The following is a 22,500-nucleotide window of genomic DNA, read 5'->3' as shown; positions in this document are numbered from 1 at the left end:
TCAAGTGAGTAGACTGAACTACAGCTTTATGGACACACATATGTTATGTATCAGCTCACTATATACAGTAATGTGTTATTATTTTATTTAACCATGGACATTTTTTTAAACCAAAATATCACTTAAATATAAACAAACATGAATCATTGTTAATTAATAGACGTTTTTCAAGTCATAAACATCTATATTTTTTAAACACTTTTCACTATGACATCGGGGACTATTATTTTGAAATGTTACAATTTCGTGACCCGGAAGTGACTGGAGCAACTTTTTTCAAACTATTTTCGCGGCGCACGGTTTTGTATAATCGGGAGAACGTTAGATGATCTATGTTTAGCCTAAGGAAGGTGAAGGTAATTATGAATTTTTATTATTTTAGAAATATTCCCGTTGTATAATAAATAACGTTAAACGAAACCGATTTTATTTTGAAAGGAAATAATGTCACTAAATGGAAGTAGAAATGAAAGAGGACATGGAAAGAAAGGGACCAGAAAAAGGAGACAATACTCCAGGGAGGCACTAGAGACAGCTGTAGAGAAAGTAAAGGCTGGAATGAGCCTTAGAGAAGCTTCCCGTGAGTCAGGGATTCCTCACACCACTCTACAAGATCACAAAAAGAACAAATATGCCTTGGCCCCTCACCCCAACCTGGCAATAACCACCGAGGAAGAGCACTCCCTAATATCTTATGTCCTCTGGATGGCCGACCATGCGTTCCTATCAGCAGGACTGTGGTGAAGGCTCTGGCGCTGGCCATCATCAAGGAGAGTGGTCGTAGCACCGTCGTCAATCTGGAAAGGGGACTGAGTGACAACTGGTGGTCTAGATTCAGGGCTCGCCACCCTGAGCTGAGCGCCAGGGTGCCCGACCCGCTCCACCGGGCCAGGGTACAGGGAGCTACTCCTGCCGCCATCAAGGGCTTCTTTGATGTCTACGAGCCTATCTTCGTCAGCCACGGCTTAGAACACAAGCCGCACCTCATCTTCAACTGCGACGAGATGGGGTTTTCGGACAAGCTCAAGTCCGGGGAGAAAGTTCTCTGTGGAAAAGGCAGGAAACACATCTATCAACAACAGCAGCAGCACACCACTAGGGAACATATTACTGTGCGCTGCTGTGTGAGTGCAGCTGGTGAGAGTATCCCGCCTTTTATAATCTTCCACAAGTGCCTCCCAGTACGGCCTATGCCCTCGAGGGTCCACCGAAGGCCCTGTATGGTGTGTCCCCTAAAGGCTACATGGACGCAGAACTTTTCCTGAAGTGGCTGCTCTTCTTCGTGAAGCACGCCCCAAAGAGAGGCCCCTGGTGCTCGTAGTGGACCACCATAAAACTCGTCTGTCCAGGGAGGTGGTCAAGTTTTGCCGGGAAAATCAGGTGGAGGTGGTCTGTCTGCCGGCCAATACCCACGTGTTGCAGCCATTGGAAATCAGCGTCTTTGGCCCGCTGAAGACTGTGTTCGGCAGGAATGCTGCACGTCTAGGTCTGGTGCGGGACGATCTTGTCATCGGCAAGAAGCACTTCTCCGCCATGCTGCGAGAGGCCTATCCCCAGGCGGTCACTAAGAAAAACATTATGGCTGGGTTCAAGAAGGCAGGGATTTTCCCCCTCAACAGAGAGGCCTTTGACTCCTGCCAGCTGGTGAAGCTGGAGCCGACCACCCCGACCCCAACGCAGCAACCTCAGAGGCCACTGCAGGAACCCCCCGACCCCAAAGCAGCAGAGACCCTCGACCCCCAAAGCAGCAGAGACCCCCCGACCCCAAAACAGCAGAGACCCCCGTAACCCCAGCAACGACCACGTTTCTTGTCCCGGGTGGCTGCTGTTCGACCTGCGGGCAGCGTGCCCCTCCCACAAACCCTTTGGTGGCCGCAGGACTCGTCTCTCCAGACCCGGCCAATGTCCTGGTGCCCCCAGTCTTCCAGACATCTAACCGGCAGAAAGTGAAGCGTCGACTCCTCCTGCCGGAGGACTACAACAAACTCCTTCATCGACAGGAGGCTGGAGAGAAGGAGGAGCCGGAGAGAAAGAGGAAGAGGGAGGAGCTGCAGAGGACGAGAGAGAAGAGAGAGTCCGGCAGAAACAACAAAGTGAAAAGGAAATGGCAGGCTGAGGTATCAGAGCTTGACGGAGGTGTGTCAGAGCACTGTGCACCAGTGTCAGAGGACGATGTCTGTTTGCAGCCCCAATTACCTTGGGTTTTCAGTTTTCCATCTTTTGATAGTTTGCTCTAATCATATGAGAGATGATGGGAGAGAGAGGGGGGTAGAGGGAGGGAGAGAAAGGGGTGGTAGAGAGAGAGAGGGGGTAGAGGGAGGGAGAGAGAGGGGGGTAGAGGGAGGGAGAGAAAGGGGGGTAGAGAGAGAGAGGGGTAGAGGGAGGGAGAGAGAGGGGGTAGAGAGAGAGAGAGAGAGGGGTAGAGGGAGGGAGAGAGAGAAAGAGAGGGGGTAGAGGGAGGGAGAGAGAGGGGGTAGAGAGAAAGAGGGGTTAGAGGGAGGGAGGGAGGGAGGGAGAGAGAGAGGGGGGGTAGAGGGAGGGAGAGAGAGAGAGAGGGGGGAGGGGAGGGAGGGAGAAAGAGAGGGGGTAGAGGGAGAGAGAAAGAGAGTGTGAGAGATGTTTCTTTGCCGGTGTTATTTATTTTAGCAGTAGGATTTCTGTTTTGTTTTGACCAGCTCCATGCTTCTGTGTTGTTGCATCAGTGATATTCTACTGAACTTTGATTAAGGAAGAACTCGGGAACAAAAACAACAACATTTAACAGAAAAAAAGGAACGGGCTGTTTTTGATGACCAGGGGTGTATTCATTATGCTGATTCTGTTGCAAAACATTTCTTAAACGGAAGCAGACGGAAACAAAACGGGGAGAGACTTACCTGGATTTGTCCAATAGAAACTCCAAACAGTTACAAAATGTTCCGTTGTGCAGCAGAATTGGTGGAATGAATACACCCCTGTTTTAATGTTGCCAAAAGATAGCTCTTCACTGAACTTGTGATTTAAAAGGGATCGTATTAATGAACACTAATAAGTGCTAACCTTCATATATACACACTGAACAAAAATATAAACTCAACATGTAAACTGTTGGTCCCATGTTTCATAAGCGGAAATAAAAGATCCCAGAAATGTTCCATCCGCACAAAAAGCTTATTTCTCTCAATTTTTGAGCACAAATTTGTTTACATCCCTGTTAGTGAGCATTTCTCCTTTGTCAAGATAATCCATCCACAGGACCAGGTGTGGCATATCAAAAAGCTGATTAAACAGCATGATCATTACACAGGTGCAACTTGTGCTGGGGACAATAGAATGACACTCTAAAATGTGCAGATGTCTCAAGTTGAGGGAGTGTGCAATTTGCATGCTGACCGCAGGAATGTCCAGCAGAGTTGTTGCCAGAGAACTTAATGTTCATTTCTTTACCGCCTTCAGTGTTGTTTTCGAGGATTTGGCAGTAGGTCCATCAGGCCTCACAACCACAGACCACGTTGTATGGCGTCGTGTGAGCGAGCGGTTTACTGATGTCAACGATGTGAACAGAGCGCCCCATGGTGGTGGTGGGGTTATGGTGTTTGTTGATGTCAACGTTGTGAACAGAGCGCCCCATGGTGGTGGTGGGGTTATGGTGTTTGTTGATGTCAACGTTGTGAACAGAGCGCCCCATGGTGGCGGTGGGGTTATGGTGTTTACTGATGTCAACGTTGTGAACAGAGGGCCCCATGGTGGTGGTGGGGTTATGGTGTTTGTTGATGTCAACGTTGTGAACAGATCGCCCCATGGTGGTGGTGGGGTTATGGTGTTTGTTGATGTGAACAGAGCGCCCCATGGTGGTGGTGGTGGGGTTATGGTGTTTGTTGATGTCAACGTTGTGAACAGAGCGCCCCATGGTGGTGGTGGGGTTATGGTGTTTGTTGATGTGAACAGAGCGCCCCATGGTGGTGGTGGTGGGGTTATGGTGTTTGTTGATGTCAACGTTGTGAACAGAGCGCCCCATGGTGGCGGTGGGGTTATGGTGTTTGTTGATGTGAACAGAGCGCCCCATGGTGGTGGTGGGGTTATGGTGTTTGTTGATGTCAACGATGTGAACAGAGCGCCCCATGGTGGTGGTGGGGTTATGGTGTTTGTTGATGTCAACGATGTGAACAGAGCGCCCCATGGTGGTGGTGGGGTTATGGTGTTTGTTGATGTCAACGATGTGAACAGAGCGCCCCATGGTGGTGGTGGGGTTATGGTGTTTGTTGATGTGAACAGAGCGCCCCATGGTGGTGGTGGTGGGGTTATGGTGTTTGTTGATGTCAACGTTGTGAACAGAGCGCCCCATGGTGGTGGTGGGGTTATGGTGTTTGTTGATGTGAACAGAGCGCCCCATGGTGGCGGTGGGGTTATGGTGTTTGTTGATGTCAACGATGTGAACAGATCGCCCCATGGTGGTGGTGGGGTTATGGTGTTTGTTGATGTGAACGTTGTGAACAGAGCGCCCCATGGTGGTGGTGGGGTTATGGTGTTTGTTGATGTGAACAGAGCGCCCCATGGTGGTGGTGGGGTTATGGTGTTTGTTGATGTCAACGACGTGAACAGAGCGCCCCATGGTGGTGGTGGGGTTATGGTATGGTCAGGCATAAGCTATGGACAACGAACACAATTGCATTTTATCGATGGCAATTTGAATGCAGAAAAATACAGTGACGAGATCCTGAGGCCCATTAGAGGTATGTGTGATCAACAGATGCATATCTGTATTCCCAGTCATGTGAAATCCATAGATTATGGCCTAATGAATCCATTTAAATTGACTGATTTCCTCATATGAACTATAACTCAATCAAATCAGTTAAATTGTTGTATGTTGAGTTTATATATTTTCATTCAGTATCGTACTTATAAGCTCTTGAAAACCCTTACTGTCCGTAGGGTAAAATCTATACACTTTCTGCAGCAGTTTGCACAGATCCATATGCTGTGTGTGCCTCCAGTAGACTAACTATCCCCAGTTATACTGACACACAGGTGCCCCATAATGACAAAGCAAAAACAGGTTTTTACATATTTTTGCAAATGTATACAAATACAAAAAAATGGAAATATTACATTTACATAAGTATTCAGACCCTTTACTCAGTGCTTTGTTCAAGCCCCTTTGGCATCGATAACAGCCTAGAGTCTTCTTGGGTATGATGCTACAAGTTTGGCACACCTCCATTTGGGGAGTTTCTCCCGTTCCTCTCTGGAGATCCTGTCAGACACCTATTTTCAGGTCACTCCAGTGATATTCGATTGGGTTCAAGTCCGGGCCACTCTAGAACATTCAGAGACTTGTCCCGAAGCCACTCCTGTGTTGTCTTGGCTGTGTGCTTAGGGTCGTTGTCCTGTTGGAAGGTGAACCTTCGCCCCAATCTGAGGTCCTGAGCTCTATGGAGCAGGTTTTTATCAAGGATCTCTCTGTACTTTGGGCCGTTCATCTTTGCCTCGATCCTGACTAGTCTCCCAGTCCCTTCTGCTGAAAAACATCCCCACAGCATGGTGCTGCTCCCACCATGCTTCATGGGATGGTGGCAGGTTTCCTCCAGACATGACGCTTGGCATTCAGTTTCATCAGACCAGAGAACCTTGTTTCTCTCTAGGTGCTTTATGACAAACTCTAAGCGGACTGTCATGAGCCTTTTACTGAGGAGTGGCTTCTGTCTGGCCGCTCTACCATAATGGCCTGATTGGTGGAGTGTTGCAGAGATGGTTATCCTTCTAGAAGGTTCTCCCATCTCCACAGAGGACCTCTGGAGCTCTGTCAGAGTGATCATTGGGTTCTTGGTCATCCCCCTGATCAAGGCCCTTCTCCCCTGATTGCTCAGTTTGCTCTAGGAAGAGTCTTGGTGGTTCCAAACTTCTTCAATTTAAGAATGATGGAGGCCACTGTGTTCTTGGGGACCTTCATTGCTGCAGAAATGTTTTGGTACCCTTCCCCAGATCTGTGCCTCGAAACAATTCCTTCGAACTCTTGGATTGGTTTTTGCTCTGACATTCACTGTCAACTGTGGGACCTTTTATAGACAGGCGTGTGCCTTTCCAAATCATGTTCAATCAATTGAATAACATAACAAAAAGTCAAGGGGTTTGAATACTTTCTGAATACACTGTATATAGGGATTAGGGTGACATTTCTGATGCTCACAGTCAACCAGACATGGGATTTTCCCTGACTAATCAGGAATTCTTGGTTTTGAGGGAATACGGCTGTCACGTAACAAAATGTGGAAAAAGTGTAGGGTCTGAATACTTCTCAAATGCGGTGTACTTTATATACGAGGCTTTATATACTAGTCCAATATACTAGGCCTTATAACCATGTATGATAATGTATGACTGTGGGTATTAAAATGTTTCATAACAGCGCCAATGTTGGGTTTGTTCCAGCTAGCCATATTTTGATTTTAGGCAGTGATTTTTGCTCCACGGGGATTTAGATACAAGTTGCACTCCCATACCCCGGATGTGATTATTGTGTTTGTGTCGGCAGAGAAGGAGATGCCTCTGCCCGTACAGGTCTTTAACTTTCAGGTAAACTTGTGTTTTCAACAGTTTATATAACCGGGAACACGTTTGAATGACTATATTTTTTGTTTAGATTGAGTTGATCTATTTGGTCCTCTAACAAAGTGTTTTCAACTAGAGTTAGCTAACAAGCTAATCTTGCTAGCTAATGTTAGCTAAGAAGCTATGCTGGGGTCTCAACATCAAATTAGTCCTTATTAGCTAATACATTTAGCGTTAGGGCGGATTGAACTAGGTTTATTATAGATTATAAATCTTCAATTTGTTTGATAGATATAGCTAACTAGTCGCCGGATTTAAAAAAAAACAGGTGTAGCTAAATTAGTAAATTAAAATGTAAACAGACAGTTTGATGGCTCGTGTTGAGTCGTTACTGTAATTTGCTCATTTAAAAAGAAACCTGACTGCAGTTCGTAATTCCTTACTAGCATAGCTACATCTGTGTCAAACGTTAGCGTAGCCACCTAAAATGCAAGCCATTTAGCTAGCTAAATAAAAATGTAGTTAGCTAGAGAAGATTGCCATGGAAACAATTCTTAAATTGTCTGTTATAATCAACTAGATAAACAACATCCACCGGACTGGCAGAAGTTACTATCACCCTGAAACCTTTCACCAACCCTTGCAGTTCAGTTTTAGGCGCTGTTCATTTAGAGACAACGCATGAATTGACATCCCTTTTATGCAAGAAGCAGGACATGTTTCTTCAATGTCTCAGACCTGGCTTCTTCCACCAATTTCTTTCACATGTGTGACCCACCTTGTGTGTACAGCACCAAATATACACTACATCACCAAAAGTATGTGGACACCTCTTCAAATTAGTGGATTCTGCTATTTCAGCCACACCCGTTGCTGACAGGTGTATAAAATCGAGCACACAGCCATGCAATCTCTATTAAATACAATCCATGCAATCTACATAGACAAACATTGGCAGTAGAATGGCCCGTACTGAAGAGCTTAGTGACTTTCAACATGGCACCGTCATAAGATGCCACTATTCCAACAAGTCAGTTTGTAAAATTTCTTCCCTGCTAGAGCTGCCCTGGACAAATGGAAGTGCTGATATTGTGAAGTGAAAATGTCTAAGAGCAACAACGGCTCGGCCGCGAAGTGATAGGCCTCACAAGATCACAGTCTGGGACCACTGAAGCACTACTAAGTTCCAAACTGCCTCTGGAAGCAACGTCGACACAAGAACTGTTCGTCGGGAGCTTCATGGGCTCTCGAGTGGCGCAGCGGTCTAAGGCACTGCATCTTGGTGCTAGAGGTGTCACTACAGACCCTGGTTTGTTTCCAGGCTGTATCACAACCGACCAAGTCCCATAGGGCGGCGCACAATTGGCCCAGCGTCGTTCGGGTTTGGCTGGGGTAGGCTGTCATTGTAAATAAGAATTTGTTCGTAACTGACTTGCCTGGTTAAATAAATAAAAATTCTATGGGTTTCCATGGTGACGCTTGGCATTGTGATCTTGGTGTGCGACTGCTCGGCCATGGAAACCCATTAAATGTTTTTGTTGAGTGGTGTGAAGCTCACTGCCATTGGAATCTGGAGCAGTGGAAACGTGTTCTCTGGAGTGATGAATCACGCTTCACCTTCTGGCCGTCCAACTGGGTTTGGTGGATGCCAGGAGAATGTTCCCTGTCCCAATGCATAGTGCCAACTGTAAAGTTTGGTGGATGCAAGGAGAATTCCCCCTGTCCCAATGCATAGTGCCAACTGTAAAGTTTGGTGGATGCAAGGAGAATTCCCCCTGTCCCAATGCATAGTGCCAACTGTAAAGTTTGGTGGATGCAAGGAGAATGTTCCCTGTCCCAAAGCATAGTGCCAACTGTAAAGTTTGGTGGATGCAAGGAGAATGGTCTGTAGCTGTTTTTCATGGTTCGGGCTAGGCCCCTTAGTTACAGTGAAGGGAAATGTTTACGCAACAGCATAGATTATTTTTTTGTGGCAACAGTTTGGGGAAGGCCCTTTCCTGTTTCAGCATGACAATGCCCCCGTGCACCAAGCGAGGTCCATACAGAAATGGTTTGTCGATCGGTGTGGAAGAACTTGACTAGCCTACACAGAGCCCTGACCTCAAGCCCATCTAATTACTTTGGGATGAATTGGAACGCCGACTGCGAGCCAGGCCTAATCGCCCAACATCAGAGCCTGACCTCACTAATGCTCTTGTGGCGGAATGGAAGCAAGTCCCCGCAGCAATGTTCCTACATCTAGTGGAAAGCCTTCCCAGAAGAGTGGAGGCTGTTATAGCAGCAATGTTCCTACATCTAGTGGAAAGCCTTCCCAGAAGAGTGGAGGCTGTTATAGCAGCAATGTTCCAACATCTAGTGGAAAGCCTTCCCAGAAGAGTGGAGGCTGTTATAGCAGCAATGTTCCAACATCTAGTGGAAAGCCTTCCCAGAAGAGTGGAGGCTGTTATAGCAGCAATGTTCCAACATCTAGTGGAAAGCCTTCCCAGAAGAGTGGAGGCTGTTATAGCAGCAATGTTCCAACATCTAGTGGAAAGCCTTCCCAGAAGAGTGGAGGCTGTTATAGCAGCAATGTTCCAACATCTAGTGGAAAGCCTTCCCAGAAGAGTGGAGGCTGTTGTAGCAGAAGAGTGGAGGCAATGTTCCAACATCCAGTGGAAAGCCTTCCCAGAAGAGTGGAGGCTGTTATAGCAGCAATGTTCCAACATCTAGTGGAAAGCATTCCCAGAAGAGTGGAGGCTGTTGTAGCAGCAATGTTCCAACATCCAGTGGAAAGCATTCCCAGAAGAGTGGAGGATGTTCTAGCAGCAAAAGGGGGACCATCTCCATGATTATGGAATAAGATGTTTGACAAGGAGGTGTCCACATACCTTTGATCATGTAGTTTTAATTTTTTAAATGTATTTTTATTTCACCTTTATTTAACCAGGTAGGCTAGTTGAGAACAAGTTCTCATTTACAACTGCGACCTGGCCAAGATAAAGCAAAGCATTGTGAACAGACAGCAACACAGATTTACACATGGAGTAAACAACAAACAAGTCAATAACACAGTATAATTTTTTTAAAGAGTCAATATACATTGTGTGCAAAAGGCATGAGGAGGTAGGTGATTACTTACCATACACAACCCCACATAACATCCAGCTAATGTGGTGAGAGTTCTGGCTAGCCAACTGACATGACTTATCATGCGAAGTGCTTTAAGTCATCAAGGACAGATGACCCCCTCCTTCCTTCCTTCCCTGCATCTCACCCTCTCCCGCCTCCCCTCCATCTCCCCCCTCTCCCCTCTCCCGCCTCGCCTCCATCTCCCCTCTCCCTCCACCCCCCACCCCCTTCCTTCCCTGCATCTCCCCCTTTCCCGTCTCCCCCTCTCCCTCCACCCCCACCCCCTTCCTTCCCTGCATCTCCCCCTCTCCTGCCTCCCCTCCAACTCCCATCTCCCACCTCCCTCTCCCGCCTCCCCTCCTTCTCCCCCTCTCTCGCCTCACCTCCCTCCTCCAGGACAGCTCAGTGTCAGAGCTGGAGGTTGCCGCAGGAGCAGAACAAGCTCAGGCTCAGGACAGCGAAAGAGACAGGGCCATGGCCAGAGACAGGGACAAGAGTAGGGCTAGCTTGGCCCAGACCTCAGCCTCAGAGCTTCCCTGTACCTCCCATAGCAGCAGCAGACCCAATCAGCTGTCACCGTTCACTGCAGGGGACTACGTCCTCAGCTCCAGCCTCTCAGCATGCTCCCTGCTCCCAGAGGTAGGACCACCAGAGCAGACAGAGCGAAGCTCTGATATATGGAGTTGTTTTAAGGTCATTATTAAGGATCATTTTGCTATTTGATATTGAATTTTAAGACCCCTTGAAGTATAAAATAAAATCGAACACATGTTTTTTTGATAAATCATTTTTGTCCTTACTGCTATTAGGGCGGCAGGTAGCCTAGTGGTTAGAGGGGCGGCAGGTAGCCTAGTGGTTAGAGGGGCGGCAGGTAGCCTAGTGGTTAGAGGGGCGGCAGGTAGCCTAGTGGTTAGAGGGGCGGCAGGTAGCCTAGTGGTTAGAGGGGCGGCAGGTAGCCTAGTGGTTAGAGGGGCGGCAGGTAGCCTAGTGGTTAGAGGGGCGGCAGGTAGCCTAGTGGTTAGAGGGGCGGCTTGTAGCCTAGTGGTTAGAGGGGCGGCTTGTAGCCTAGTGGTTAGAGGGGCGGCTTGTAGCCTAGTGGTTAGAGGGGCGGCTTGTAGCCTAGTGGTTAGAGCGTTGGGCCAGTAACCGAAAGGTTGCTAGATTGAATCCCCGAGCTAACAAGGTAAGAGGTAAAAATCTCTCATTCTGCCCCTGAACAGGCAGTTAACCCACTGTTCCCCGGTAGGCCGTCATTGAAAATAAGAATTTGTTCTTAACTGACTTTCCTAGTTAAATAAAGGTTTAAAAAAAATTGGCCCATACAACACAGAGTATCATTCACTACATGGAACAATGGATAGTCCCCCAAAAAACAATCAAAAGGCAGTTTGTTCTGAAGTGTCTGCCCTATAAGAGAGATCAAGTAGCGTAGTGGTTAGAGCGTTGGACTAGTAACCGGAAGGTTTCAAGATCGAATCCCTGAGCTGACAAGGTTAAAATCTGTTGTTCTACCCCTGAACAAGGCAGTTAATCCACTGTTCCCAGGCCATCATTGAACATAAGAATTTGTTCTTAACTGACTTGCCTAGTTTAAATAAAATATGTTGTTTTTTACATGTATTTAACTCCATATCTTTGGTACTAATCCAGTCTCCATATATACTTCCATAAATGTTTGTAACTTCGTACCTGGGGACCTTCAGACAAGTCTTGTGAGGCCTGTGGGCATCCTAGAACAAAACCACCGTCATGTTTGTGAGGGTCTCACCTTGACACAGAGGGTCATATTAGAGTCTAGGCCAAACTGTTCAGACAGTTGGCAGATCGGCTGTACCGACTCCAGATGAGTCCCAAGTAGCTTGTCGGGGTCATAGATCAAAACGGAGAACACGGAGGGTCTCATCTTTCCATTGAAAGGTCAGTCGTTTGTAGGCTGTTCAGACGCTGCAGAAGTGAGAAGACCAATTGGGATGTCTCGTGGTCTGACGAACACCGCTCTAGCTTAAATGGATGGATTTCTATGGGGCTTTTTTAAAACGCTAATTCGATTTCAGTAGGTGCCCAGACATTGACCTTAGGGGGTTAATCTCTAAAAGTCTCTCTCTCCGCCGCTCGCTCCCTCTCCATCTCACCTTCTTTCTCCCCCGCTCGCTCCCTCTCCATCTCACCTTCTCTCTCCCCCTCCCTTCCATCCCTCTCTCTCCCCATCTCCCCCACTCTCCCCCCATCTCCCCCCACTCCTCTCTCCATCTCCCCCACTCTCTCTCTCCATCCATCTCCCCCACTCTCTCTCTCTCCATCTCCCCCACTCTCTCTCTCTCCATCTTCCCGCTCACTCCCTCTCCATCTCACCTTCTCTCTCCCGCTCCCTTCCATCCCTCTCTCTCTCCATCTCCCCCACTCTCTCTCCCCCATCTCCCCCACTCGCTCTCTCTCTCTCTCTCCCCCGCTCACTCCCTCTCCATCTCACCTTCTCTCTCCCGCTCCCTTCCATCCCTCTCTCTCTCCATCTCCCCCACTCTCTCTCTCCCCATCTCCCCCACTCTCTCTCTCCCATCTCCCCCCACTCTCTCTCTCTCCATCTCCCCCACTCTCTCTCTCCCCATCTCCCCCACTCTCTCTCTCCCCATCTCCCCCACTCTCTCTCTCTCCATCTCCCCGCTCTCTCCCCATCTCTCTCCCCACTCTCTCTCTCCCCATCTCCCCACTCTCTCTCTCCCCATCTCCCCACTCTCTCTCTCCCCATCTCCCCCACTCTCTCTCTCTCCCTCCTCTCCCCATCTCCCCCATCTCTCTCTCTCTCTCCATCTCCCTCGCTCCCTCGCTCATCTCCCTCGCTCCCTCGCTCTCTCTCTCTCTCCATCTCCCTCGCTCTCTCTCTCTCTCTCCATCTCCCTCGCTCTCTCTCCATCTCCCTCGCTCTCTCTCCATCTCCCTCTCTCTCTCTCTCTCTCTCTCTCTCTCCATCTCCCCATCTCCTCGCTCTCTCTCTCTCTCTCCATCTCCCTCGCTCTCTCTCTCCATCTCCCTCTCTCTCTCCATCTCCATCTCTCGCTCTCTCTCTCTCTCTCCATCTCCCCTCGCTCTCTCTCTCTCTCTCCATCTCCCTCGCTCTCTCTCTCTCTCTCTCCATCTCCCTCGCTCTCTCTCTCTCTCTCCATCTCCCTCGCTCTCTCTCTCTCTCTCCATCTCCCTCGCTCTCTCTCTCTCCTCCATCTCAACTCTCCGCTCCCTTCCATCCCTCTCTCTCCCCATCTCCCCATCTCCCTCTCTCTCTCTCTCCATCTCCCTCGCTCTCTCTCTCTCTCTCCCCCGCTCTCTCCCATGCCTCTCTCTCCTCCAGGGGGCTGTTGAGCCGATGCAGATCGATGCTGACCCCCAGGAAGACCAGCAGAATGCTCCAGACACCAACTATGTGGTGGAAAACCCCACACTGGTATGTTACTATAGCACTAAGCTAGCACTGGTACGTTACTATAGCACTAAGCTAGCACTGGTACATTACTATAGCACTAAGCTAGCACTGGTACATTACTATAGCACTAAGCTAGCACTGGTACGTTACTATAGCACTAAGCTAGCCCTAGCACTGGTACGTTACTATAGCACTAAGCTAGCACTGGTACGTTACTATAGCACTAAGCTAGCCCTAGCACTGGTACGTTACTATAGCACTAAGCTAGCCCTAGCACTGGTACGTTACTATAGCACTAAGCTAGCACTGGTACGTTACTATAGCACTAAGCTAGCCCCAGCACTGGTACGTTACTGTAGCACTAAGCTAGCACTGGTACGTTACTATAGCACTAAACTAGCCCTAGCACTGGTATGTTACTATAGCACTAAGCTAGCCCCAGCACTGGTACGTTACTATAGCACTAAGCTAGCACTGGTACGTTACTATAGCACTAAGCTAGCCCCAGCACTGGTACGTTACTGTAGCACTAAGCTAGCACTGGTACGTTACTATAGCACTAAGGTAGCCCCAGCACTGGTATTTTACTATAGCACTAAGCTAGCCCCAGCACTGGTACCTTACTATAGCACTAAGCTAGCACTGGCGTTACTATAGCACTAAGCTAGCCCCAGCACTAAGCACTAAGCTAGCCCCAGCACTGGTACGTTACTATAGCACTAAGCTAGCCCCAGCACTGGTACGTTACTGTAGCACTAAGCTAGCACTGGTGCGCACACTAAGCCCCAGCACTGGTATTTTACTATAGCACTAAGCTAGCCCCAGCACTGGTACGTTACTATAGCACTAAGCTAGCACTGGTGCGTTACTATAGCACTAAGCTAGCCCCAGCACTGGTACGTTACTATAGCACTAAGCTAGCACACTGGTACGTTACTATAGCACTAAGCTAGCCCCAGCACTGGTATATTACTATAGCACTAAGCTAGCAGCACTGGTACGTTACTATAGCACTAAGCTAGCCCTTGCACTGGTACGTTACTATAGCACTAAGCTAGCACTGGTACGTTACTATAGCACTAAGCTAGCACTGGTACGTTACTATAGCACTAAGCTAGCACTGGTATATTACTATAGCACTAAGCTAGCTGGTACGTTACTATAGCACTAAGCTAGCACACTGGTACGTTACTATAGCACTAAGCTAGCACTGGTACGTTACTATAGCACTAAGATAGCACTGGTACCTATAGCCAAGCTACACTGGTACGTTACTATAGCACTAAGCTAGCACTGGTATGTTACCACTAAGCACTGGTACGTTACTATAGCACTAAGTTAGCACTGGTAAGCTATAGCATTAATCTAGCAGCATTAATCTACACTGGTACGTTACTATAGCATTAATCTAGCACTGGTACGTTACTATAGCATTAATCTAGCACTGGTACGTTACTATAGCACTAAGCTAGCCCTAGCACTGGTACATTTCTATAGCACTAAGGTAGCACTGGTACATTACTATAGCACTAAGCTAGCCCTAGCACTGGTACATTACTATAGCACTAAGCTAGCCCTAGCACTGGTACATTACTATAGCACTAAGCTAGCACTGGTACATTACTATAGCACTAAGCTAGCACTGGTACATTACTATAGCACTAAGCCCTAGCACTGGTACATTACTATAGCACTAAGCTAGCACTGGTACATTACTATAGCCTAAGCTAGCACTGGTACATTACTATAGCACTAAGCTAGCACTGGTACATTACTATAGCACTAAGCTAGCACTGGTTACTATAGCACTAAGCTAGCACTGGTACATTACTATAGCACTAAGCTAGCCCTAGCACTGGGACGTTACTATAGCACTAAGCTAGCACTGGTACATTACTATAGCACTAAGCTAGCCTAGCACTGGGACGTTACTATAGCACTAAATCTAGCACTGGTACGTTACTATAGCACTAAGCTAGCACTGGTACGTTACTATAGCATTAATCTAGCACTGGTACATTACTATAGCACTAATAGCACTAATATAGCACTAAGCTAGCACTGGTACGTTACTATAGCATTAATCTAGCACTGGGACGTTACTATAGCATTAATCTAGCACTGGTACGTTACTATAGCATTAATCTAGCACTGGTACATTACTATAGCACTAAGCTATAGCATTACTATCACTAGCACTGGTACATTACTATAGCACTAAACTAGCCATAGCACTGGGACGTTACTGAGCATCTTCCTTAGCTTTGTAGTTCTTCTTCTATATTCTATGCTGAACACTGAACTAGTCTGTCACATAGATGCACTATTGTAAAGTGGCTGCTCCACTGGATGTCATAAGGTGAATGCACCAATTTGTAGCACTGGATAAGATCTGCTAAATGACTTAAATGTAAATGTAAACTCCTATCATGTGTTATCTTTTCAATGTTTTGTCTCTCTCTCTCAATCTCGCTGTCTAGCTCTCTGTCCCTCTCTCGCTGTCTCTCGCTCTCTGTCCCTCTCTCTGTTTTCTCTCAATCTCCCTGTCTCATCTCTCCTGGTCTCCCATCTACTCCCTGTCTCTCATCTCTCCTGCATCTAAGCTATCTCTCCTGGTCTCCTGTCTCTCATCTCTCCTGCACTGGTACATTACTCTCTCCTGGTCTCCCTGTCTCTCATCTAGGTCTCCTGTCTCTCATCTCTCCTGGTCTCCTGCTATCTCTCCTGGTCGCTCTCTCTTTCAGCTCTCTTTTCATCTCTCCTGCACTGATCTCTCTCTTTCATCTCTCCTGGTCTCTCTCTCTTTCACATTTACTATAGCACTAAGCTAGCACTGGTACATTACTATAGCACTAAGCTAGCCCTAGCACTGGTACATTACTATAGCACTAAGCTAGCCCCTAGCACTGGTACATTACTATAGCACTAAGCTAGCCCTTGCACTGGTACGTTACTATAGCACTAAGCTAGCCCCATCACTGGTACATTACTATAGCACTAAGCTAGCCCTTGCACTGGGACGTTACTATAGCACTAAGCTAGCAGCACTGGTACGTTACTATAGCACTAAGCTAGCCCCAGCACTGGGACGTTACTATAGCACTAAGCTAGCACTGGTACGTTACTATAGCACTAAGCTAGCCCCAGCACTGGTACGTTACTATAGCACTAAGCTAGCACTGGTACGTTACTATAGCACTAAGATAGCACTGGTACATTACTATAGCACTAGCACTGGTACATTACTATAGCACTAGCACTAGCCCTAGCACTGGTACATTACTATAGCACTAAGCTAGCACTGGTACGTTACTATAGCACTAAGCTAGCACTGGTATGTTACTAGCACTGGTACATTACTATAGCACTAAGCTAGCACTGGTAAGTTACTATAGCACTAAGCTAGCACTAGCACTGGTACGTTACTATAGCACTAAGCTAGCACTGGTACGTTACTATAGCACTAAGCTAGCCCTAGCACTGGTACATTTCTATAGCACTAGCACTGGTACATTACTATAGCACTAAGCTAGCCATAGCACTGGTACGTTACTATAGCATCTTTCATCCTTAGCTTTGCCACTGGCAAGTCAGTTCCGCTCAAGTCTGCTCTGGCCCCCAATGGTGGAACAAACTCCTCACGACGCCAGGACAGCGGAGTCAATCACCACCTTCCGTACCTGTTACTAGGATAGGATAAAGTAATCTTCTATGGAGGTCATTGAATGCACTATAGCTAAATGTAAATGTAAATGTATAGCACTAAGCTAGCACTGGTACACTGACTAAGCTAGTCTGTCACTATAGATAAGCACTATTGCATAAAGCACTGGCTGCTCACTACTGGATGGTCATTAAGGTAGAATGCACTGGTACATTACTTTAAGTAAAGCCATAGCACTGGGACTTACTGCACTAAGCTAGCACTGGTACATTACTATAGCACTAAGCTGCCCTAGCACTGGGGTGCAAAGCTGCACTGGTAAACTGTAAACTCACTGGGATCATGCACTAAGCTTGGGATCTATTTCAATGGGACGTTACTATAGCACTAAGCTAGCTGGACATTACTATAGCACTAAGCTAGCACTGTACATTACTATAGCACTAAGCTAGCACTGGTATCATGTCTAGCACTGGTATCTTTAAGCTCAGCACTGTTTTGTCTCTAGCACTGGGACGTTAATCACTAAGCTAGCACTGGTCTTACTATAGCACTGTGTTTCTAGCACTGGTAATCTCACTAAGCTGCCATCACTCTCCTGGTCTCCTCTTTGTTTTTCTCTCTATGCTGAACACTCCTGTCTCATCTCTCCTGTCTCTCCACTGGATCTCCCAATCTCTCCTGGTCTCCCTGTAAATGTAAACTCCTATCATGTGTTATCTTTTCAATGTTTTGTCTCTCTCTCCTGGTCTCCTGTCTCTCATCTCTCCTGGTCTCCCCTGTCTCTCATCTCTCCTGGTCTCCTGTCTCATCTCTCCTGGTCTCCCTGTCTCATCTCTCCTGGTCTCCCTGTCTCATCTCTCCTGGTCTCCCTGTCTCTCATCTCTCCTGGTCGCTCTCTCTTTCATCTCTCCTGGTCGCTCTCTCTTTCATCTCTCCTGGTCTCTCTCTCTTTCATCTCTCCTGGTCTCTCTCTCTTTCATCTCTCCTGGTCTCTCTCATCTCTCCTCTCTCTTTCATGGTCTCCCTCTCTAGGACCTGGAGCAGTTTGCGTCCAGCTACAGCGGTCTGATGCGTATTGAGAGACTGCAGTTCATAGCACAACATTGTCCCCAGCTCCGGGCCGAGGCCCTGAAGATGGCCCTGTCCTTCGTCCAGAGGACCTTCAACGTAGACGTGTACGAGGAGATCCACCGCAGACTCACCGACGCCAAGCGGTTTTTATTTTAATTTATTTTACCTTTATTTAACTAGGCAAGTGAGTTAAGAACAAATTCTTATTTTCAATGACGGCCTAGGAACAGTGGGTTAACTGCCTGTTCAGGGGCAGAACGACAGATTTGTACCTTGTCAGCTCGGGGGTTTGAACTTGCAACCTTCTGGTTACTAGTCCAACGCTCTAACCACTAGGCTACCCTGCCGAGGAGAAAGAGTGTGTGTGAGAGTGAAGTGGAGCCTATATAAGGTACAAAAGTGTGTGCGTGTGAGAGAGATCCCGCATGTGTGCATACGACCCTAACATCTCTGTCTATCCCCAGACAGGCGCAGGGTGCCCCTGACGCCGTGCCTGATGGGCCGGCGGAGGCCCCTCTCCTGGACACAGCCTGGGCAGAGAGCACCAGGAAAAAGGCCCTTCTCAAACTGGAGAAGCTGGACACTGACCTCAAGAACTACAAGGGAAACTCCATCAAAGAGAGCATCAGGTAACTAGCTACGGGGGGGGAACTCAAGTAGACATTGTTTTCACTGTGTTACATGTGGGTCACAAGCAGTGGAGATGGAACAGTGTCACAAGAGAGATGGAACTCGACAGTGTCACAAGCAGTGGAGATGGAACAGTGTCACAAGCAGTGGAGATGGTGTCACAAGCAGTGGAGATGGAACTCGACAGTGTCACAAGCAGTGGAGATGGAACTCGACAGTGTCACAAGCAGTGGAGATGGAACAGTGGAGATGGAACTCGACAGTGTCACAAGCAGTGGAGATGGAACTCGACAGTGTCACAAGCAGTGGAGATGGAACTCGACAGTGTCACAAGCAGTGGAGATGGAACTCGACAGTGTCACAAGCAGTGGAGATGGAACTCGACTGTGTCACAAGCAGTGGAGATGGAACTCGACAGTGTCACAAAGCAGTGGAGATGGAACTCAGTGCAGTGGAGATGGAACTCGGCTGTGTCGAGTGGAGATGGAACTGTGTCACAAGCAGTGGAGATGGAACTCGACAGTGTCACAAGCAGTGGAGATGGAACTCGACTGTGTCACAAGCAGTGGAGATGGAAGCACAAGCAGTGGAGATGGAACTCGGCTGTGTCACAAGCAGTGGAGATGGAACTCTACTGTGTCTCAAGCAGTGGAGATGGAACTCTACTGTGTCACAAGCAGTGGAGATGGAACTCGACTGTGTCACAAGCAGTGGAGATGGAACTCGACTGTGTCTCAAGCAGTGGAGATGGAACTCGGCTGTGTCACAAGCAGTGGAGATGGAACTCGGCTGTGTCACAAGCAGTGGAGATGGAACTCGACTGTGTCACAAGCAGTGGAGATGGAACTCGACTGTGTCTCAAGCAAGTGGAGATGGAACTCGGACAACATTTAAAAAATATATATTTAAAAAAATGTTTTACCTTTATTTAACCAGGCAAGTCAGTTAAGAACAAATTCTTATTTTCAATGACGGCCTAGGAACAGTGGGTTCCTTCCAGTTCTCTGCTGCCCATGACTGGAACCAACTGCAAAAATCTCTGAAGCTGGAGACTCACATCTCCCTCACTAGCTTTAACCACCAGCTGTCAGCGCAGCTCACAGATCACTGGACCTGTACATAGCCCATCTGTAAACAGCCCACCTACCTCATCCCCATACTGATATTTATTTATTTATCTTGCTCCTTTGCACCCCAGTATCTCTACTTGCACATTCATCTTCTGCACATCTACCATTCCAGTGTTTAATTACTATATTGTAATTACTTTGCCACCATGGCCTGTTTATTGCCTTAACTCCCTTATCTTACCTCCATTTGCACTCACTGTATATAGACTTTTTGGTTTCTTTTGTTCTACTGTATTATTGACTATGTTTAGTTTATTCCATGTGTAACTCTGTGTTGTTGTATGTGTCGAATTGCTTTGCTTTATCTTGGCCAGGTCGCAGTTGCAAATGAGAACTTGTTCTCAACTAGCCTACCTGGTTAAATAAAGTGCACACTTTGGGATAAGGATGGAGGATGTGGACACAGCCAGTGATGTGGTAGGGGAGAGGAAGGGCCTCAAAACCCAAATGGAACCAGTCTACTACTCAACAAGTTCTCTCTCTGGATTCCCCCCTCCCTCTCTCTCCTCCCTTCCCCTCTCTCCTCCCTTCCCCTCTCTCCTCCCTTCCCCTCTCTCCTCCCTTCCCCTCTCTCTCTCCTCCTTCCTCCCCCTCTCTCTCCTCCTCCCTCCCCCTCTTTCTCTCCTCCTCCCTCCCCCCCTCTCTCTCATCCTCAACGCTCTCCCCCTCCCTCCCCCGTCTCCTCCTCCTCCTCCTCCCTCTCTCCTCCCCCTATCCCCCTCTCTTCTCCCTTCTCTCCTCCCCCTCTCTCCTCCCTTCTCTCTCCTCCTCTCTCCCCCTCTCTCTCCTCCTCCGCCCCCTCTCTCCTCCTCCTCCCCCTCCCTCTCTGTCTGTTCAGGCGGGGTCATGATGACCTTGGGGACCACTATTTAGACTGTGGAGATCTCAGCAATGCCCTGAAGTGTTACAGCCGAGCCGAGACTACTGCACTAGTGCCAAGCATGTCATCAACATGTGTCTGAATGTCATCAAGGTACTATGACATGTTCAACATGTGTCTGAACGTCATCAAGGTACTATGACATCATCAACATGTGTCTGAATGTCATCAAGGTACTATGACCTCATCAACATGGTGCCTGATTGTCATCAAGGTACTATGACATCAACATGTGTCTGAATGTCATCAAGGTACTATGACATCATCAACATGTGTCTGAATGTCATCAAGGTACTATGACATCATCAACATGTGTCTGAATGTCATCAAGGTACTATGACATCAACATGTGTCTGAATGTCATCAAGGTACTATGACATCATCAACATGTGTCTGAATGTCATCAAGGTACTATGACATCATCAACATGTGTCTGAATGTCATCAAGGTACTATGACATCATCAACATGGTGCCTCCGAAATGAAAGTTTATGAATGTTCATGTCAACTTTTATCGTCAAGTTGTGTCTTCACTTGGTCAAGTCTATAAACGTGGATTGTCTTGACCTAACATCCTTGGAACGTTTCTCAAACCTTTTCTCTCCTCTGTCTCTCTCTCTCTCTCTCTCTGTGTGTATTTCTCTCTCGCTAGGTTAGCGTTTACCTCCAGAACTGGTCCCATGTACTTAGCTACGTCAGCAAGGCAGAATCCACTCCAGAGATAGCTGAGGTTAGTACTGAATGACATGAAAAAATGACCTTTTCATCGTACCTTCCTAGTGAGAGAAACTTGTAAAATCAAGCAGTATGAGAATTTGTTCAATAGATGTTCTCCTTTTTAAATAATTGTGTGTGTGTGTATAGTAGACTCTAATATAGCCTTCACACTGAGAGAAAGTCACTGACTTACCTCCCGCTTGCTTGTTCTTCTAGCAACGAGGAGAGAGAGACAGTCAGAACCAATCTGTCCTCACCAAACTAAAATGTGCTGCGGGTAAGATCTCATACTATACTGTTAGGAGGACCACTGAAGTCTACAGCTAAGACATTATACTGTTAGGAGGACCACTGAAGTCTACAGCTAAGACATTATACTGTTAGGAGGACCACTGAGGTCTACAGCTAAGACATTATACTGTTAGGAGGACCACTGAAGTCTACAGCTAAGACATTATACTGTTAGGAGGACCACTGAAGTCTACAGCTAAGACATTATACTGTTAGGAGGACCACTGAAGTCTACAGCTAAGACATTATACTGTTAGGAGGACCACTGAAGTCTACAGCTAAGACATTATACTGTTAGGAGGACCACTGAAGTCTACAGCTAAGACATTATACTGTTAGGAGGACCACTGAAGTCTACAGCTAAGACATTATACTGTTAGGAGGACCACTGAAGTCTACAGCTAAGACATTATACTGTTAGGAGGACCACTGAAGTCTACAGCTAAGACATTATACTGTTAGGAGGACCACTGAAGTCTACAGCTAAGACATTATACTGTTAGGAGGACCACTGAAGTCTACAGCTAAGACATTATACTGTTAGGAGGACCACTGAAGTCTACAGCTAAGACATTATACTGTTAGGAGGACCACTGAAGTCTACAGCTAAGACATTATACTGTTAGGAGGACCACTGAAGTCTACAGCTAAGACATTATACTGTTAGGAGGACCACTGAAGTCTACAGCTAAGACATTATACTGTTAGGAGGACCACTGAAGTCTACAGCTAAGACATTATACTGTTAGGAGGACCACTGAAGTCTACAGCTAAGACATTATACTGTTAGGAGGACCACTGAAGTCTACAGCTAAGACATTATACTGTTAGGAGGACCACTGAAGTCTACAGCTAAGACATTATACTGTTAGGAGGACCACTGAAGTCTACAGCTAAGACATTATACTGTTAGGAGGACCACTGAAGTCTACAGCTAAGACATTATACTGTTAGGAGGACCACTGAAGTCTACAGCTAAGACATTATACTGTTAGGAGGACCACTGAAGTCTACAGCTAAGACATTATACTGTTAGGAGGACCACTGAAGTCTACAGCTA

At 47.3% G+C, this 22,500-nt stretch overlaps 1 protein-coding gene across 1 annotated transcript in view; it reads left to right on the top strand.

Moving 5' to 3' along the window:
• Positions 1 to 6,480: 6,480 nt before the first annotated feature.
• Positions 6,481 to 22,500, top strand: part of gps1 (G protein pathway suppressor 1) — a 29,124-nt gene continuing 13,104 nt past the window's right edge. Inside the window, 9 exon segments of the mRNA XM_065010791.1 lie at positions 6,481 to 6,555; positions 10,036 to 10,278; positions 12,983 to 13,075; positions 17,754 to 17,935; positions 18,257 to 18,421; positions 20,391 to 20,464; positions 20,467 to 20,525; positions 21,085 to 21,162; positions 21,366 to 21,426. Of these exon segments, the coding sequence (XP_064866863.1) occupies positions 6,523 to 6,555; positions 10,036 to 10,278; positions 12,983 to 13,075; positions 17,754 to 17,935; positions 18,257 to 18,421; positions 20,391 to 20,464; positions 20,467 to 20,525; positions 21,085 to 21,162; positions 21,366 to 21,426 (988 nt within the window). The 5' untranslated portion in view covers positions 6,481 to 6,522.

This window comes from Oncorhynchus nerka, linkage group LG26 (assembly GCF_034236695.1).
Source record: "Oncorhynchus nerka isolate Pitt River linkage group LG26, Oner_Uvic_2.0, whole genome shotgun sequence".
NCBI classification, from domain to species: Eukaryota; Metazoa; Chordata; class Actinopteri; order Salmoniformes; family Salmonidae; genus Oncorhynchus; species Oncorhynchus nerka.
This window is presented reverse-complemented; position numbering and strand designations above follow the sequence as displayed.